At 32.3% G+C, this 20,442-nt stretch overlaps 1 protein-coding gene and 1 long non-coding RNA gene across 5 annotated transcripts in view; one reads left to right on the top strand and one right to left on the bottom strand.

The window, feature by feature from the left end:
• Positions 1-3,147: 3,147 nt before the first annotated feature.
• On the top strand, positions 3,148-4,502 carry LOC126838554 (uncharacterized). Of its 2 annotated transcripts, none has more exons than XR_007685714.1 (5): positions 3,148-3,254; positions 3,372-3,479; positions 4,007-4,048; positions 4,114-4,196; positions 4,272-4,502. It is a non-coding gene; the product is annotated as an uncharacterized LOC126838554 (long non-coding RNA). The 2 variants fall into 2 exon arrangements; XR_007685713.1 differs by having other exon boundaries at positions 4,278-4,316.
• A 2,412-nt stretch (positions 4,503-6,914) lies between these two features.
• LOC126838408 (potassium voltage-gated channel subfamily H member 8) overlaps positions 6,915-20,442 on the bottom strand; it is a 127,511-nt gene continuing 113,983 nt past the window's right edge. Inside the window, exons 9-15 of one of the 3 annotated variants that reach the window (XM_050572801.1) lie at positions 14,548-14,727; positions 14,260-14,459; positions 13,938-14,199; positions 11,928-12,217; positions 11,127-11,292; positions 10,574-10,686; positions 6,915-7,967 (exon numbers count right to left, since the gene is read on the bottom strand). In XM_050572801.1, coding sequence (XP_050428758.1) covers positions 7,347-7,967; positions 10,574-10,686; positions 11,127-11,292; positions 11,928-12,217; positions 13,938-14,199; positions 14,260-14,459; positions 14,548-14,727 — 1,832 coding nt within the window. In that variant the 3' untranslated portion in view covers positions 6,915-7,346. The remainder of the gene's footprint in view (positions 7,968-10,573; positions 10,687-11,126; positions 11,293-11,927; positions 12,218-13,937; positions 14,200-14,259; positions 14,460-14,547; positions 14,728-20,442) is intronic. The other 2 variants (XM_050572803.1, XM_050572802.1) reach the window with 2 other exon arrangements.

Genomic DNA, 20,442 nt, shown 5'->3' with positions numbered 1-20,442 from the left:
GGCCATCCGATGAAAGTACACAATACCTATATTATTGTACTATTATACTGGCAGTGCGGTAGGGAAGGGTATACACAGGCGATGGTCGCCTGGAGGTAATAACCGGTGCATCCGTTTACTCGGTCGAGTGGTATAAACCCTTAGATTTGTAAACAAAAGACCGGCCAACAAAACGAACGTGTAAGCGATGTAATTTAACTTGCTAATGACCGACCAAATATAGTTTGGTAAAGTGGGGAATCTGGTTTACAAAGTCAGATTTACGATTTTTTCCTTCGATAAAGGATACCAGAACTATTGAATAATATGGGTACATAATGGTTAAGTTTTAAATCGAAGTAAATATATAATATATTATATACTTATATTATTGCTTCCACAATAGGAACCTGGCCACTTCGTATAAAAAAACGTTAAACGCGTTTTTTTAAAAACATTTTCCGCGACAGACCATATAGTTATTGCTTTTTTTTTAGGAAAAATGTGACTTAAGGGCCTTAACTTTACTACTGGTGTAGTTTTATAATTCAGCCTTTAGAGGTTATAATATACTCATTTGTATTAGGTATTTGAACATTAATTTTATTCTATTTACACACGCTACATGGTATAAGATAAATTAATACATATACTTAATGTAGAAGTGTACAGGCTTATAATATGTTGTTGAGTTTTATCTAGTTGGCCGATTAGATAATCGTATACAAGTTCATGCGTTTAACAACAAAGCGTATGCTAATGATTAAGTAAGTAATATAATTACCCGTGTGCCAATTTCGGTACCAAAATCATACTGAAAAGCGGGTTATGCAATGGAACGCACACACGAGTGACGCAAGTACTCAACTGCAATTGTCCATCACACGAATGACTTAGCTGAGTACACTGTAGGTACAGTATGCGCTTAAATAGTGTTGTACATAATATCTCTTAGTGCATTCTGCGTACAGCAATTATGCGGTGACATTATATTTTTAAATATTAAAAACGTTAGCATACATATTTAGTCTAGTTATGTAGGCTGTAACTAACTAGACAATATCAACAAATTTTAGGAAACTATAATCATTTTGAAAGTGATAAAATATAGTTTATGAAAAGTATATGATTAGCGATTGTCTTAATAAAAAATGTTGATTGAAAGACGTGGAATAAAAATGCCTTAAGCTTAAATTTTTTTATTTTAAGAACATTTTTTTTTTTGAGGAGATATCTGGCTTTGTCATTCTGAGTTTTTTAAGGTGTACGTAAATATAAAAAAACTCCATTGAAAATCCAACGTCTTTTATTTATGAAACGTGATAGCTAAAATTTTGTAATAAAAACAAATGTTTATAATTTGGATATTGCAGCTACTGATTTGTTAGAAAAGAAAGTATTTACTTTTCAAAACACGTTTGTTATACTTTAGAATTTTTCCAACATAATATTTGAATTTTTCTTTTCACTTTAAATAGTGTTGATAAAAAACTAGTAATAAGTTATCCAACCATTTTTAAATAATGGAAAAAATGTCATAAAGAAACTTTTTTTTTTAAAAATAGTAATTCTTTATTGTTTACTAATACCTTATAAGGAATAAAAATGTAACAAATGCAAGAATGGGCTGAAAAATTAACATTTGTGTAGGTGTCAGCAAGATTGAAGGCCAATAGTTTAATATAATGGTATAAAGGTGACAGAAGATAAAACTGTGACATATTTTTATCATTTAACTTTGTCCACATTATCCTATAATTAGGCGTTTGAAAATACATTTCCGAGTAATGGTTTAAAAACTTTATAGAAACGGGGCTTTTAAAACAATTTTACATTCAATACTTGAAGGTTAAAGATCAAAGTATTGCGTTCCAGGGAAATCGTGTCTCAGATAAACAAAAATTACATAAATATTATTTCTCCTCGACTTCTATCCGAATCTAATAGCCTTAAGGGCTTGACCATCAACGGAAATGTATATATTTTGCAATTTGCAAGTTGGACAAAGTGTGTTAGCAACAAACCACACACATTTGCGGTTGACTATAGCCTTTTATTTTGTAGTATTTTACATTAGGTAACTATTGTAACCTTATACCCAATTAACGTCCATAGTGAAAACAACTAGTGTCATGAAAAATATTGTACTTTTATATTTATAAAAATTATATTAGAGTATAATTATTGTTCAACAAGCAATTTTTGGATCCTAATACTGTTCGGAGGTTTGATTATTTGTACAACATATACTATTATAGAATGTAAACATACCTACCGATTTGTTAAACATTTGTTGACAACTTGCTACGCTCACATTAATGATAGAAATATTATTGAACCACATTCGAGAAAATAGGTAAAGTCAAAATTAATATTCTTTGTTTCGTTTTACTCATTTCATTTAGATTGTGTGTTTTCATGGTAACAAATTATTCACTTTAATGATCAGGTTTATCTGAATAGCGCAGGTTTACTTGTATTTTTTCCTCGGTAGCAAATTATTCGTGATAATAAAATTATGTTACTATAAAAATTGGAATTTGTGACTTTTAATTAAAAACCGTCGACGTTAATACATTACGTCTTATGAGGCCAATATTACTTCAATTGTTTGATAAACAAGTAACGACTGTATGTCATTGATAAGTTAATTTAATTGCGAGGCAGGCGGCAAATAATTAGTATACACATTTCCAGTGCAGTAGGTGTATTATAATAATACATAATAACATTTTATTGTTCGCTTACTAAATGTGTTTGGTCCAAATTGCCATGCAATATGTGTTAATACACTGTGTTCATTGCTACGTTTCTAAATTAGTTGGAGTGCTAAAATAGCACCTTTCGCTCTTTAAACAAAACAAAGCAAAGCAAAAAGAACGAAAAATCGATAAAAAAAAGTCGTTGACGTTGTTATGTACATTATTTCTTCAACTTTACTTAACAAGCTCAGTTTGAACGTCATGATTTATACATGGGCAGGCCTACAGAAATCCAATATCTCATTATACTATATTAATATATGTTTGTGAGTATTAGTACAAGTCGTTTTGCTGTCCGAATAACACAGCGAAGCCCGGCGCGCTTAGTATGTGCGGGTAGGGCGTGACTACAACGCGGGGTCGCGCATCTCTCTAAGTACTTATACCTCCGTTTATATTGTGAGTGGTTGTAATGTCGACATAAATAATTAGACGTTCCATTAACATAATAAAAAGTAACGCACTTTCCGCGTGGCTGACTGATGTTATTTTTGCAATGCATCATAATTATTTGTAAGTAGTAACGTGTAACTTTTTGTTTGTGCAAAATAAAAGTTTTTAAACATATATTCAGGCATTATATTTTAGCAATAAAAACTTTTGATAATTAATGGTTTTCGGGCGTTTCAGGAACAAACTTTCTTGCCTGCCACAAATATTTCCGGTCAAAACAAGATACTTTACAGCGAAGCGTAGTGTTCAAGAGATTTTTTTATTTGCAGATGTTTTATTTTTGAGGTAATAATACAATTTTAGTTTTTTCGGGACAACACTAAAGCTTCGAAGAAATATGTCCATATAAGCCACGATATAAAAAAAAACACGATGACATATTTAATGTGACTTTATTACATCATATTTTTACAACAAATATTGAATTACAGACATTTTTAAATATAATATGTGATTTATACCTTATAACAACCATAAATTTCATTAAAATGTACACATATAATAATAGACCTCTTAAAAGTTATACAACTACACTGTAATACAATAATAATATATTTTTTAGGAATTATTATAATTATATATTTTCTTATAACGCTAATTGACAGTGTTTTGTGTGCTAAAATATTGTTCACAATTTAGTAACCATCGAAAGTCAATCCTCTGGCTTTATTTTTTTACTTCTTATTTTTTTAATATTAATATAATGTTTCAAATTTAATAGTCATACATTATTATGATATTTTGTTCAAAATTTTTCAAATTTATTAATAGATAAGTTTATAGCCTTTGTTTTTATTTATAATGTTTTACAGGTAAATTAACGTGATGTAACGGTTTGCTTGGAAAATTATCAGGTTGAAATTTTTTAATTAACATAACCGTGTATTTGTATAAAAACGTATATCGTTTAATTTTTCAGTTTGGGTTTTTTGTTTTTGTGGCGGCACATATGGGCAGTCAAATTTGTTTGCTAATGGGTGACAAATATTCAAAGGCTTAAAGGTACTTAACCTAAGAGCTAACACGATAATGTTTATAATAATTTAACGATCGTATCAAATATTTGTATTTTATAAGTTATAGATATGAGTCAAGGTGATAACATTAAGTTACAAGTTTCAGAAAAATAAAAGTACTCGTAAAACTTACAAGTACGGTGATTTGAGAGATCTGAAGAATCACCCGGAGATCATTTTTATTATCTACTCGCTTAAAAGTCTAAGCTCTAAAATATTCTCAATAAATAATCAATATGATTCATTAAGGAATGTAGAAAATTTAACAACTGCTTTATAATATTTTGTTGATAACCGCCTTTGTTCAGAATATACTATGTTTATTTACAAAAAAGCAATTTTGTTGGTACTAATTAAAATTAAATCAAATAGTTATAGTAATTTAGACACGACTTTACAAAACAGTTGATTAAATAAATGTACATATTATTATAGTAAATAGTATCTTATAATTAACTATACAATGGAAATTATAGGCCTCCAAAGACCTAAATGATTGTCTAAAATGATGTATTAGAGTATGTAATCATTGATTAAAAGATGTATCAAGGGATTTATTCTTACAGATTTTACGGTAGTCCGCTATGAATTATTTTATGTGTAGTTTTTGAGCTAACATTTTTATTTACATTTAAGAGTCCGCAAATTTATACACATATAAATAGAACGTAATATTATAACATAAAACGGTATATTATAATATTATACTTATATAAGCAACAAATAACGTTTTATAACATTCATTGACTAGCTCATCTATTTGAAACACATTGCGACCGAGTTTAAAACATCTTAAATACATTCTAGTATACTTAAAAAACAAATCCGAGGGAATTAAAAAGGTGTAAGTAATTTAAAAAAAATGTAATTGTTTTTTCAATGTGCTCTTGTGAACATAGTACATAAGTTAACTTCAACATCTATTTTGAAAATATAAAGGAAAGGAAAGTTGGTCTAAAACAAAAATCATAATAAGTTATGTATACTAACTTTGAAAACGCGTTTTAAACAAAATTCAATTCAACTGCATTGTATTGAATTTGTTTACCTAAGAAAATCATCATTTAATCAACATTTGTTAGAACCTCTTTAAATTTCAGTGTTTTTATAACAAACTAATATAGTTTTCGATCTTGTCATCGAATTAGCCGACATAAGTCATGTAATAAAACGAATTAACGATTTATATTAAGTATAATTTAAACTTTAACATACATAATTTACACAAATAAAAGTTAATAATTAAAATATTATGCATACAGGTAGAATAGTATAATGAATGTATAGATGGGTAAACGGTAGAAATGATAAAATAGTAACATAATGTAATATTTATAATACATTTATATAATAAAATATGAATAGAACACGATTTACAAAAACAAACAAAAACCGTCTAACTCAATATAAATTATATCACAAATCAATGATTATATTTTTACCCTGTATAACACCCTAGAAAATACAGGCTAAGGTATTTAGGTTGGTAACTTTTTTAATCGTTCTCTTAATAGTTATATGCACGTACAGTAGGAAAGTGAAGGTAAAAAGAAGGAGAAATAATAGGTAGACGATAAAAGGTTTCATAGTTATTTTTGTATACAAGAGAAACTTTTGGTTGGACGAAATGAAACATTTGACAACAGAAACAAAATACAAACCAGTGGAGGTGAAATTAATTATTTTTTTAAGTATTATAGGATCAGATTGAATCGTGTAGGTGATAAAAATTAATACAATTAGTATAATTTGTTCTAATAAAAAAATACTTTTAATGTTTTGATGTTGTTTCCTAATTAATATCGGTTCATACTTTATAATATTGCTTTATATTAAATAGCCGACATCAAAGATACTCTTGAAGTTTTTTTTATGTAGCATTTAACGTAGTACTCTACAAAAAAGGAAATTGAAAATAGTTTTTCTTCAAAGGTTTTTGCAAAAGGCCATGAAAGAAATTACCGACGTAAACGCTTTAATAATAGTTATTAGGGTCATAACTTTATTGATTTATTATTATTATTATTGCGATTTATAAACAACTTTTTGAAAATAATGCCCAGCTATAGAAAAACATGACTTTAAGGGTCATAGATGGGCATACTTATTGGAAAATAACGACTACCATCATTTTTAATAATGTAAATACCTAGAAGTACATATTGAAAACTAAAGAGACGATTTTTATAGTCCAGTCTAGGTTAAGTTAAGACCATGTGAATTAACTATACATTTTATCAAGAGTTTGGTTTTTATATTAAAATCAAAATTGTTAAAAATTTACTTTCAAATTACTGCATTAAAATGTTTATTATTCTAAAATAAGACTTTTTTTATCGAAGCAACGATTTTTTGTATTTTTTTTAGCATTATAAAATGTGATTTTGCCAGATGTTTTTCCATCATTCGTAATATTGGACAGTAATAGTGTTGTAGCAGAAGTATTAAAGTATTTCCGTAGCAGTCAAATAATGAACGATTTTTTTTTTTCGTGACGTTTTTAAAGATTTATGAACTTATTTCCAACAAACATTAATAACGATTCATCGATTGACACTCTAGACATTGAAAAAAGTATTCGACGTAAAGCGCCTTAGTAATTTCAAAAATTATTCGTTAAAAACTCATTATTTTTACAGACTAACAATATTGTTCTCTTAAAAAAAAAAAAAAAAAAAATAGTATTATTAATTCTTCTGTTTTAAGAAATCGTCGTAATCGCGAACCTGATAAAAATATCTACAAAGTTTTCTTTTAAAGCTTACTCGATGCACATTCTTAGCCCTTTTAATTCTCATTGGGATATTATAATTTTCATCATGGTGCTATCAATAATTTAACATTGTAATTTGCGTTTCATTACCTCTACTTGATTTGTTCACGTTCATACTACGAAACGGGTGGTCGAATCGAGCCACTCATAAACGGCCAATTGTCTATCGTGGAATGGATCAATTTTGAATTCAGGCATCATATAAGGCACTACGGGAATTACACAGGTACGGGACACAACAGCGATAATAGTCGTACGCCATATTAACGTGTCTCCGGGACACGTGACATCGCGTGATGACGTTATAACCTAGTCGGGGATGCTCGCCGAGTATGTCTACTGAGTTACTCAACCTCAGTCTTGTCAAACGTACGGATGGAACTTGAGACTTTTGGACGCGGCGGCCGACACGCGAGTCATCTCCAACGTCTCCGCGCCGTCGTCCTCGCCGGCGCTGTTCCGGTGACTGTTGGCCGAGCACAAGTCCGGCATTGGCGACCAGTCGCTGAAGTCCACAAGGCGGTTTCCGGTGTTTTCGGGGGGCGGCGGCGGCGGCGGCGGCGGCGGAGGAGGTAAGGGCGGTGGAGTAGTGGGTTCGGACGTGTGGTCGATCCTTCCGACGGTGTCGTTGACCGCTTCGTCGTCGTAGACCGTCACTGTCACGTGGCCGTCGTTCAGCCAATCCAGTACGAGCGACCTGTTGCTCTTCACGAACCTTTCGAAAACGGCCACGTCCGGACGGTCCGTTTGCACAGCCACGTCGACGGTCAGAGGATGAGGCTTATGGCCCGGACTGTCGTCGGTGGCGTCCCACCCGAACACTTCCGGCGGATGCGACGAACTCCGTTGCAGCACTGCGGTCTGCTGCCGTTTGTTGTTGTCGGGCAGATCCGGATTGGACCTGGCCGGCACCGGATGCGGATACCGGGACGCGTTCGTGCTGGTAGTGGCCAGCTCCTGTAACGCTTGAATGGCGTTCTTCACCTTGAACACATTTTCAAAAACGTTTAATCATTTCGCAATAACGTGGGAAAATAAGCTCATCACTTGAACAGGAGCTTCCGGAATTCCGAGGAAATATGTTAAATATTTGTTTGTCTTTACAACAAGCATGAAACATAATTTTTACATGCGAAAAAGTTCATAATTTTGTTGAAAAATCAAATTGATTACAGCATAATTCAAATTTTTGAGGTATGAATAAAATACCAAAAAACTCTATTCTTACACCCTTATGTAGTATGAATCACGAAGTGCGACATTTAAATCAAGAAAACTCTGTACAATGGATTTATACAGAATTTGTGAATAAGTACTAAAATCTGTCTGTAGAATAACCTCCGTCCCTTGTTTATGGGGGCGTTAACTAATGTGATTTGAACAAATTAATGAGTATTCATTACCCAGTACAAAAGAAGTTAAAATTGAAAAAGAAAGAAATAATGATACAAAACGGGTACATTTTCGTAAGATAACGTCGAGGAAAATTACTCTCATTTTTAGTTCTTATTATTCAACATTATATAAATTCACTTTAAATGACATATCTCAATAATCTATTATTATTTTCCTTATCTTATTCCTGACCTGTATTTTTCGGCTACTATGATATAATATATACCCTAAGCGAAAAATGTAATAATAAACTTAAAACTAGTATGAGGTATAAGTAATTTGTTTGTTTTATTAACATAAACCATCAATCAAAATTTTAAATTATTACAGAAATACTGGCTTGTGGTTATGCTGTGAGATAATGATGCGTCTCACTTTAGTTGGAATATCGGATTAAATTTACTTTGGCTGTTTCAAAAAGGGTTTAGAGTCTCGCTACACAAAAGTTTTGCATATTCAGATAAAGGGATTTTTAGAAACAAAAATATAGGTTGGTATAATTTAAAAAAATTATGTACACTCATATTGTGTGACGCGTGTAGGTGTTTAAAAACATACTAATCTGTTTTTCCTCGAGTTGTAATATAATCATTTTTAATCTTTGCCTTTTAACTTTTTTCATACTCGAAAATTAAAAAAAAAAAACAACAACACCATTATTATTTTTAATTAACCGAAGTTAAATTAAAATTGAACTCAAAATATAGCTAAGTACTTGACACATAAGTCATAATAGTTGCCAAGTCTGCTTGGATGAAGCAATAATAAACCATTCTGAATTTACATTATTAAACAGCTCGAGTACGAAACATAAAAGTGCCCATTTTGAATATGAAAATTATTTGCATTGTCGTTGCAGACGTTACGGTAAAATAATGTGTGTTTGAAAAGACAAGCGAGTTGTGACTAATAAATGGAAGCAATTCGAATTCGATTTATAAACGTCACTCAGCTAAATAGAGTGCTTAAGCTTGCTGCTTTAACGACATTAGTTATTTTTCAAAAGCCAAAACCTTTATTTACGCGCGCCTGATGTGAAATAGAATATTAACAATTTTTAAAGATGACATATCAAAGTAAGTTTGTCAATAAATTTGTAAACAGTTAAACCACTTTTTTCCCATCTAAATATTACCATTCGATTTGCGCGACTACGTCACTGGAAGTAAAATCCCACACATTTTTTTATATATATTTACTCGAATCTAAGTATACCGTAATAGGAAAGGGCATTTAAAATTTTTTTATAAATACAAATTAAAATGCCCTTGGTGATTGAAAAAAAAATTATCATTCGTGTACAATTCTTGAGATCTTTATTAAACAAATTAATCTAGCTATACCATTTTTTTGGAAATCAATTAAAATAAGTATACAGAAAATAAAATATTTATTGTTTTGCCACTGGACAGCTTGTTGGGCAATTTAAATGTTTGAATGATTTAGCTGTTGTATTGATAATTTTTTAACAACATATTGTTCAATTTATATATGATATTTTTAGTATCTAAGCGTAATTTGTTTAACCAAACAAAATCAAGAATCGGTTTTCATCAGAATGGAGTAAAAATTCTTCAACAAATTCGTAATGTTTATAACAATATTAATTAAACTCGGCCTGTAAAACGGGAGTTTTTTTTTGCAAAATAGTTTTTTATTCTTTAAGTAAACTATGAAGTGTAATCGTTTAAAAACGATTAAAAAAATATATAAAATGGCGACAGTTTACATTTACACTGTTTTATATGTTCAAAAGTAGAATAAGTTTTTTAATTTTTAAGCTTAACGCAGTGTAGGCATCTTTTTATCGTGGACGTCATTATAATTCAGAAGGTTACATGAAATCCTGAATAACGTTATTAGTAGTTTGATTCAATTTTTATATAATAAGATACATAACATAATATAATATAACTCAACATGCCTAGATTTTAAAATTATATGTATTACCACTATACAGCGTCGTGGCGGTACATTTAATGTATAAGTAATAGTTATCCATGCCGAAATGATGACACAAGTGAATTGTTGTTCTTTTAAGAAACCGTTAACTGCTCTATCATTTGTATAATATATTTAAATAAATGCGGATGTAGCTGAACGAATAGTATTGGGTGTGGTAAATAATTAGAGACACTATTGTTTTGTTCTCGTGTGTTGTTACAGCTTAATTAACGTTTATGTGTGACACTTACTTCCTGGCTTAAGGTGGCAACGTGATAATGCAGTGATGTCACTTGTGTGTCTAATCTGTCGACGTTGACTTTTCTGTGTTCGATGTCACTCCGAGGAAGCGTTCTGGATCTAGGTCGAGCAAATTTTTAAAATAATTGATATAATAGCTATATATGTAATTATTGTTATTAATATTGCATACATTGGTTATCTTATTTTATCGGTTGAATACTATGTAACTATTATTAACAGCATTAGCAAATTTAACTGAACGAATTAACTCGGTAAAGGTCAATATGCCTCCTATTTTATTTTATTTGAAGTATGTATAGTTGGTACAAGTTATTTTTTATTTAAGAAAATATCTGTAATCTAAGGTTTTCATATTTTATAAACAAATAAATTATTTATTTATTTGATTTGAGGTGTCTGATAAACCTTTTTAAAGTTACAAAAAAATTATAAATAATAACACCAACCATTCTATTAATTTAAATTCAATATAATCTAACCTATTACTGTTTTATATAAAAAAAATAGCTAAATTCAAAATTTTAAACATGAATTACCTAGTTTGAGATAATTTACTAAGGTTGTGTCTACTCGGGCTATAACAGGAATGTATAGGTGACCTGGAAGGAGGTGATTTTGGCGAACCATCGTTTTCGTCTGGTTGGTTTTCATCGTCTTCGCTTATTGACGGTAACGTCAAAGTAGGTAATCCGTTTTGATCGACTTCCTTAGTAAAAAAATAAAACAAATTATCAATGAGTACATCGTTAAGCAAACCACAACAACCGTCGAACAAAATAAATTTTACTTAAAAATAACAAAAATTCAACAAAACCAATATAATTTGTATTACACAGGTATTATGATCCAACTAACCCATCAGTGTAGAAGTACACTAATTTCAACGGGTTGTTTTGCAAATAAAGAGGTAACATTTGGTAAAACCGTTACTATTTTCAATATAGGAATTTTCGGACGATTTTTGTAAAGCTGTCAAATGTGCGTTGACAATAAATGTTGACAAACGGCGGTTGTCGTTGTGGTTATGACGAGAAATTATTAATTATCACGCAAAAGGTATTTTTCATTCATATGCCGAGTTTGATAAACAAAAAAAGTAAAACAAATTTTAAACTGGAAGTGGATATTATAGATGAAAATGTGGAAACAAATATTATACTAGCCCCGAGTTCAATTAGGCAATTTTCCGACGGTGTAAGCGTTCAAACGCGGTAGTCGTCGAAAGGTAATTCCAACTGAAATATTGTCGGGCAACTCTGCTAATAGCGAAAATAATACATTTCAACAAATATCGTGTTTTCGATTGAATGATGTATTATGTACTTTGTTGGGTTTAATTACTTCGGCCTCGTATCCTTCGCGAATGTTATAAGTCAGATCGTGTTGGATGTCGTGTGCGAATTCTTGCTGATATTCCGGATACAGCCTGAGTACTTCCACCAGTCCCTGTACGTTTATGCACTTCAGGTCGCAATAGGTCAGTGCTTTGACATCGCAGCTGGATTTGACCACCGTGTCACCGGATGTGCCGCCACCGCTGGATCCACCTCCGGCCGTTGTGCCCGCGTTACCGGATCCGCTGCCTTGACCCAGCCACATGCTGATGTCACAACCGACCAGATCGCCTTTACCTGAAAATCCGAAATCAAAGTATCATAGCATCGTGCCGCTCTAAATATAAACCACCTCGGTTTTGTTTTATCTTCGTCAGGAAACCTTAAAAATTATTTTATTCTTGTCCAACGTTATCAGAGAAGGCCGAGTTTCTAATTTTCACTGCAATCGAATGTTGACTTAAACAAATTATTAGAGGACAAATATTGATGCTAACAAAAAGTAATTAAATATTTTTTGTACAGAGTTTTTTTATCCGAAGACGTTGATTTAAGATCACTGCTGTACCGTAAAAATTATCGCAGGCCCGAAGGCAAAAATCACCTCCTCAATATTACAATATAATAGTTTTAAAAATATTTGTTCAAGAACAGTGGCAGTTGACCATTATAATTGTCCGATTGCTAACTATTTAAATGCAAGCAATTACTTACTTTGTTTAGCTTTTTAAACCCAACTCGTTTAGATCTACAGTTAAAACCAATGCGAATAGAGTAGTATAATATCTTTATTTATTGAATACTCCATATCATCCTCCATACCCATCCTACATTGCGATTTCTACCGTGTTACTCTAATACTTATATCTAAAAGCTTATATATACAGATCAATAATTTTTTTTCAATAACTATCTACAATATTTAATTTAAAAATAATCCCAAACAATTAAAAATGCTCTATATTTGATTAAAGATTTTATGAACTTTTAATAAATATAGCATTTTACATTTCATACTGCTCATATGTACAGTCTGTAAAACAAAATGTAATTGACTTACTCAGATGACTTCTGAGTAAGTCACTTTACTTTTCTGACAGAAGTAAATGCGTTTGAATATCTAAGCTTTTCAATTTACGAGAAACGGCACAAAGTAAACACATAAGTCAATTAAAATTAACAATCATTGAGAGTTTAAATAATCATTTAATGCTATAGTCTTTAAACATGAAACAGTAAATAATCAATTTTAATGGAAGATTTATCAATCTTATATGTTACAATAACGTATAAAGAGTAAGTGAATTATTAAATATTCAGTGGTACTACATAATATACTACAAGTACATAAAATATAGACCGGCGATTCACCCATACAATTTTAATGAGAATGGGATCGGTTTTCGAGTCAACCTTCGGTAATTTGTATTTATTTGGTTTTGTAACTAATATATTTTGCTTAAATATTTCAATGATACTTTAAATCTCGTGCCCAATAATATGATATTGAAAAAAAACCATTGCTTTGTTAAAAGTTGACTGCTGATGCTTTTTCAAGTCCCATACCTCTCAATCAGTATTCTATAAAAAATATTACGCGGAAATGTATAATATTATCAAGGAAATCACATTATGCGACGGAAATTTTTTTGTTATTTATGTAAATAAAATTACCATAAAGTGGTGGAGCGTGCACGGTTATCTGTGTATTGACAGTCAATAGACTGTTTGGATATTTTCTTAATCCGTTTCTATTCGAATCGAGGTGCCCGTAACAGTTTCATATCCAAAGGTGTATTAGTGTTTAACCCCCCTTGGCCCTTTTTGAAATTTCACCTAACCCAACGTACGCGCCATCCGTACTTATAGGTATTTAATTTCTTATAACCCTCCCTCCCCTTGACCACTCGCTATCGGTCTATACGATATCTATAGTTGACGTAATAGCTATTATATCAATTTACGTATATTTTATCAATCTGTAATTGCTAGTAACCGCGGTGTCATTAGATCTTACCCAGGATAGCGACGACCATGCCGTTTTGGACGACCTCCATGGATCCGTTGCACAGGTAGTAGATCGAAGTGAGCGCGTCCCCTTTGTGGATAAGGTACTCGCCGGGAGCGCAAAAATTGCTTCTGATGTGCAACGACAACAGCTTGAGGCAGCCCTGCGAGGCGGACTCGAAAATGGGCAGTTGCAGGATTTCCCGGTGCAGGTGCATGGACACGTCGCCCCTGAGCTCTTCGGGGAACTCTTTAAGCGTCTGATACAAAAACTGTCGATTAAAACTGGTATAAATCGGAGGTCAATCGTCCCGCGGTCGCCGCGCACGTACCTCGTGTATGTCGATACCGTGGTTCAACGACCACATGGTCTGAAAGTAGTCTTGCATCCGGTGCTTCAGCTCGCTGGGCACCTGGTGCAGCGTCAGGAAGTCCTTCAGGTCTCTCCACTTGCTCTGGTAAAGCGACCGCCTGGAGTACATCCGCTGGATGATGGCCGTCACGTTTCCGAAAACCACGGCGTGCATGAGCGCTATAAAAAAAAACGGATGGTTTTATTTTTTTTTTTCACTACGGCACAACAATATGTATCGAGACGGTAAAAAAACGTCGACGTTTACCTCCGATCAGCATGGTGATGATGCTAAATATTTTCTCGGTGCTCGTGGTGGCCGATACGTTGCCGAATCCGACGCTGGTAAGACTCGAGCAGGTGAAGTACAGAGAAGTGACGTACGACTCCGAATGAGACACGTTCTCCACGTCGACCTTTAGCCTTTCGGCAAGCGTGTGCAGCCAACCTGAGGAGGAAAAACAGAAACTCGAGTGAACTCAAACGCGGTGTCGACCGTTTTATACATATTGCGGAAGTAAGAAAAATAATTGCGTTTTGCAAAAATATCGCTCGCGTCTGACAGTAACGAGTGTGAAAAAAAAAGTTAAGCCGGCACACGGCTTACGTTCATGTTAATCGTGTTAACGTCGCCGTAAGTATCCAGGTGCATTTTATACTTACGCTAACAAACATCAACATTATTGTTAATTAATTCACGAGGGTACGCCGAGCGAGTAACATATTATCATAGTTTTATACTGAACTAATCACAATACGGTGAGACCTTTAAGCCGTTTAATATATATATAAATATTTTGTTTTGCTTCCTCAAAGAGGATGCTACGGTTTGCTAAATTTTTTTTTTTCCAATTTCGGATTGTGAGTACCACCAGATTATGTATCGAAAACAGAACACTTGGAATTCTGTCTATTTTGTGTGTTGGTCTGTGCAATTCCTATGTCCGTCAATAGCGTCTATCCGGATTTCAGTTTTTTTTCAAATTAAAATTTAGGCTGGTAAAGCTGTTTAATGAGTCATCTTAAGTTACACATTTGTCCGTATTTTTGTCGTAGGAGTGATTTTTCATTTCATAATAAATGAAAATTGTTATATTTTAACTAGAATTAAACAAAATACATTATTGATTCGCGAGAGACCATGTTGTGCGTTTTTACTACTTAATTTTGTACATGGACGTTAACACACCCATTTTCTTTTTTTAAATTAAAGTATTAATCGTTCGACTTGAAACTTATAATAGCGTTGAGTTTTTAAGAAATTGTTCCAACCTATTTATTGATCCATTAAAATTATTCAATTTTCAAAAAAAGAGACCTGCTACAGGTTATCAAGCGAATTTCGAAACGATTACTTTAAGGTGTAAAAGAAAGTAGAATTAAGATGAACATTAACACGATTTTTTTTTTTACTTTCTTTTTATGTTCTAAGTTTACAAATTACTTCATTCTTAATCTTTTCCTATTCGGTAACGAAACTTATGCTTCTTTGGGCTTTTCATTTACTTAGTTGATCGGTAATAGAAATAAACAAATCTCTTAGTTAGGAAATATAACATGTCGCTAAGACAAAAATTATTTTATTTTTTACTCAATTGAATATACGAAAGACTTTAACGTGCAATATTGTATTATGTATATAAATTATTATTAATATATACAATATCGTGTTTACAGCTAAAACTTATTTACGAAAAGAGCAATTTGTTTTCATAATTTTTAATATATGTAACACAAATCACGAATAACACATAGACACAATCAAGGACACACTGAGCTTGTTTTGAAAACAAATCTTTTTAGAACATTCCAAAACAGTTGCTCACATGGTTGAGCCGCAAACCAAAGAATTAACTAAATTCGCTTCTGGATTAGTCCCGACCTCGATTAAAATGTTTAATTTAAACAAACAACTTTACTGAACACACTTTAATTACATTTATGACGTAGTTCGGACTTTTTCTCTTTAAGCTTTCAAAAACATCGCAAGGAGGATTTTTAGCAAAAAATAGTAAATACAAATATTATATATAAATATATTTTTTAGCCATAAGTAGTTTAAATCACTTTAACTATGGTTTAAAAACGTGACTATTATTGAGTTAGCCGAATATTTTTTTTTTGTGTAATGGTCAGTTTTTTTAAAAAAGTATACATAAAATAGTTATATATGTTAAAAAAACACATGTCGCATCGCCGGGTGTATTTTTTGGCTTAACGACGATAAAAAACCTTTCAGCAATAAAATTCTGAAAAACAAGTAGCCGATAATTTATCGATTCCGATTGTGAATTTTAATTTAAGGCCAGCAATTCTTTCCTGTTTAAGTGACACGCGTATTGCATATTTATACGAACAAATCGAAGAGAACTTTTTTTGTTAAGTTTGATATTTATTTCTTTTTATTTCCTACGTGCTTTGCTTATGCAATGTATTTTACTAGCTCGCGACCGACTATTTTAATTTGAATCTGAGTTCTCTGTATTAATTTAAATGTTTTTTTTTTAATTATAATTTTTGTATTTACTTGAAATTTATTACATAAACTTCACTCAATCCGTGGTATTAATCACTTATTTTTTTGGTTTACGACAACGGTTTGTGTGTGTGCCGTTTTATTAATTCTCACTTCAAGTAGACTGTTGTTAGCTTAAATCGGAAAGTCTCTCAATTCCAACTAGTAGCTACTCTAACTTTAGTAACACGAAATCTAATTAAAAACAAACAATTTTAGAAGGATGTGTCTTTATATCTCGAGTACGGCAAAGTTTAATAAAATAACGAACAATTAAAAAAAAATGGAATAATGTATTATTTGAAATGAAAAAAAAAAAATTTCTCATCCAACTAAAATGCTTTATTTGGTAATTTAAAAAAAAAAAACATTTTATTCAAATGAACTATAAATAAATATTTTCGATTAAACAATTTATTTTTAATTCTAAAATATAATAATAGAGTGGTGTAGTTTTTTAAAATACGTTTATTATGAGAATTATTATTAATTATTATATTAGAGTTGAGTGTTAATAGTGATAAATCATTATGTTTTCCTATCAGGGTCAGACGTGGTGTTAATGAAATGGTGGATGTAAGTGTTTTTTCGCCTTATATTATTGAAAATCAATAGTATAATCTATTTAATAATAGAGTTGCTAGTCCAGAGATTTAAATTTAATAACTAAATTTAATGTTCCTCGAGTGCCTTTTCGCTTTTGCCTTCTGTTTTATATACCTACTCATATACAGAACTATAGTAGTCACTCTCCGCTTAATCGCATTCTTGGCTTGTGTAATTCAATTGATAACTTTGATTTCCGTCACGATTAGTTTTATCTATCGATTAGCTTTATTATGGTCTGCATGTTATAGTACTTTAAATTCGTAATACTATTTACTTATGTTTGTTATTTTACTATTCACCGGTTACAAAGTGTTAAGAGCTCGGGAATTCGACACTGCGTACAATACTTAAAGCCAACTCACATTACCCACTCAAATAAAAACTAAAAAGTTCCCTAAAATATTATGCGTATGTTTGCCCAAGTTCGTTTTTTATAGGACTACTGAAATAACTCGTACACAAACCTCTACCGTATGAAGTTGTATTTTTACGTTGTTTAAAAAAAAATGTAAAATACAAATTTAACTTACTAAAAAAAAAACCGGACTAAAAAAAAAATCTAAAAAAATAAACCTTGGTTAGTAGTTAGTTGCGCCTATGCATATTATATTATAAAATATAGTTGATGCGTACAAAATTCTAAGGATAACGCGTACAGCGGAGGTCGTGACGTTTAAAATCAAACTAGCGGTTTTATTTTTTAGTACTTTGAATAGATAATAATATAGTACGTTGGATGGGTATTATAAAGTGTTATGTATGCACGTGCACGCGCGCCGGCAAATGTGGTTAAACAAAATTTAAGATGAAACCTCGGCGGTAATAACTTCGGCGCCATCGACTCGCAAAACTATGAACGATAATTATTATTAAACAGCGAACGCGGTTCGGTATCGCAACAAATAATATTGTCCTTTATTATTGCCGCAAACAGGAAGAGCTTTGGTAACGTTTCGACCGTAATTCGAAGCATATTTGATTCTTGTTCGATTTCCTCCCAGGATTTCGGTAATAACATAATAATGTACATATGTGCGCAGTCGTAAATCTATTATTACTATAATAATTGCATTACTATAATCCAGCGTTTGCCTTTCGAACACGCGAGACCGTGGTAGTGGTTTCCATTGAATCCGGATGCAAAGGTCGCAAAGCCGAGGCCTATAATAAATCCTACACGAATATTTATAATATATATATATATATATATACTATAAATATATAATAATAGCGGATGAAAATATTACGTTAAGAGACGAAAAATGATTGTCACGACGATTATGTCGTGGCTTCATGTGAGAAGGCACACACATACGAAATAAATCCCGGTTTAATTTTCCAACTATAGCAGTTTTTTTTTTGCTCTCTCGCTTTACTCGTGCTCTTGTCTGTTGTTGGCCTCGTGAATGCGAATTCTGTCATTTGCCGTTTCACACATATTATTAAATCGTGCACACTCGCCCGTGGAGCCACACACCATTAGGGGGGCCAGTGAAAATATGATCAATTAAGCCCAGACCGAGTGAACGTACAATTATTTTTATTTCATTATTATAATTTTACAAACGCATTCCATCGCGACCGAACTCCGTACGCGTGTGCGTGAATTGCAGACAAGTCGACCGTACTATAACGTTGCTCTCGACAAAAATTTGTTTTTGTGTGAATTTATCAATTATGGAGTTAACCGCCGTCGCAGAGAAACCCATGAAAAGTATTTTCTTTCCTCGAAAAAATATACCAAACTGGAAATTAACAATCGCAAAATAATGATTTAGTTTAAAATCTTAGTCTTTCTAGTCTTTTTCCAAATCCTCCGAACATTGAAGTCCTTTTATCCCGTTGACGCACCCTGGCCGAGGCCCTGAGAAGTTGTTTTCTGAGTTCTGTGAGTCGAGCGTTCACCAGGACGGAGGGAGGATTTTTTTCCCAGCATTTGGGTCGGTAGTCGCCGCCTTTGTTTCTTGTCTCGAGATCATTGTGCCGCAAAATCGGAGCTAAGTCGGCCATGCACACACAATCACGGTTATTTTAGCTGTTCGATATTTCAATTGACTCATTGTTAGCTATTTAATGTCAGCTCCGTTAGGTTTTATTGCTGTTAAGATTTTAACACTAGTACAAGTATGATATAGATTAATTATGTTTTATTTTAATAATTTTGTATTATTTTTTACTATTTATTATTGTTATTATGGAAGTGTAGAATCAGATTTTATACATAGATATTTATTGAAGTTGCTGATACGGTATTTTTCAACAAACGTTTGCTTAACGGACTTAAACCCGTAAGATCGACTTACGCACTGCGCTCTGTTTTGGACGGATTTCGGGACCACAGCTGTGGTATCAGCAGACACGGTGGTAAGTACCATTTTGTACATATTTTGTGATTATCGAAACTCGTTAACGCAATTATATTCAAGGTGCCAATAGAAGTCGACGGATAGTAAGCGTCTCTATATAGAATTATGCAATAATAATAAAAAAATGACAATCTTGTGACTAAAAATATTGTTGTGGCGTTTCTACAGTCCGGAAAGTTTTGATCAACACTGATCTCGAGATATTTTAAATACATCTGCAGATATCATCAATCGATGATAAAATAATAATTATAAATTACTCCTATAAAATGAATAACAATTTTTTATTCGAATAACGCGCCTAACTGATGGACTGGCAATCATTTCCTATTAAATTTTTTGGGCCGGACTGTTTTAATGTGTATTTCGGCTAGGCATTCTAAGTTGTACCCTTTTGTGGGGGATTCGGTAACGGTTGAAAATCCTGTTGTATCATTGTTCCCACAGTTGGTAGTTCAGCGGTAGGTCTGTGCATTAAGAATAGCAAAGCTGTGTAGTAGGCTGTGTTGTGTTAAAATTTAGTACAATATATATTATCAAGACCCAAGCACACTGGCAATAGGGAACTGCGGCGACGATTTTAGTATTATTACGTGGTACTTGGCAGTGTTTAACGATCAACAGGCAGAGCACACAAATCCTCTGCCGCCCGTGAATTATGCGAGTTTAACGC

Source organism: Adelges cooleyi, unplaced genomic scaffold (assembly GCF_023614345.1).
Source record: "Adelges cooleyi isolate 19-005CV unplaced genomic scaffold, UGA_ACOO_1.1 ACOO_flye_CR_arks_rails_tigmint_CR_PRNA_30, whole genome shotgun sequence".
Lineage (NCBI taxonomy): Eukaryota > Metazoa > Arthropoda > Insecta > Hemiptera > Adelgidae > Adelges > Adelges cooleyi.
Note: the sequence above shows the minus strand (reverse complement) of the source record. Positions and strands in the feature narration are given on the sequence as shown.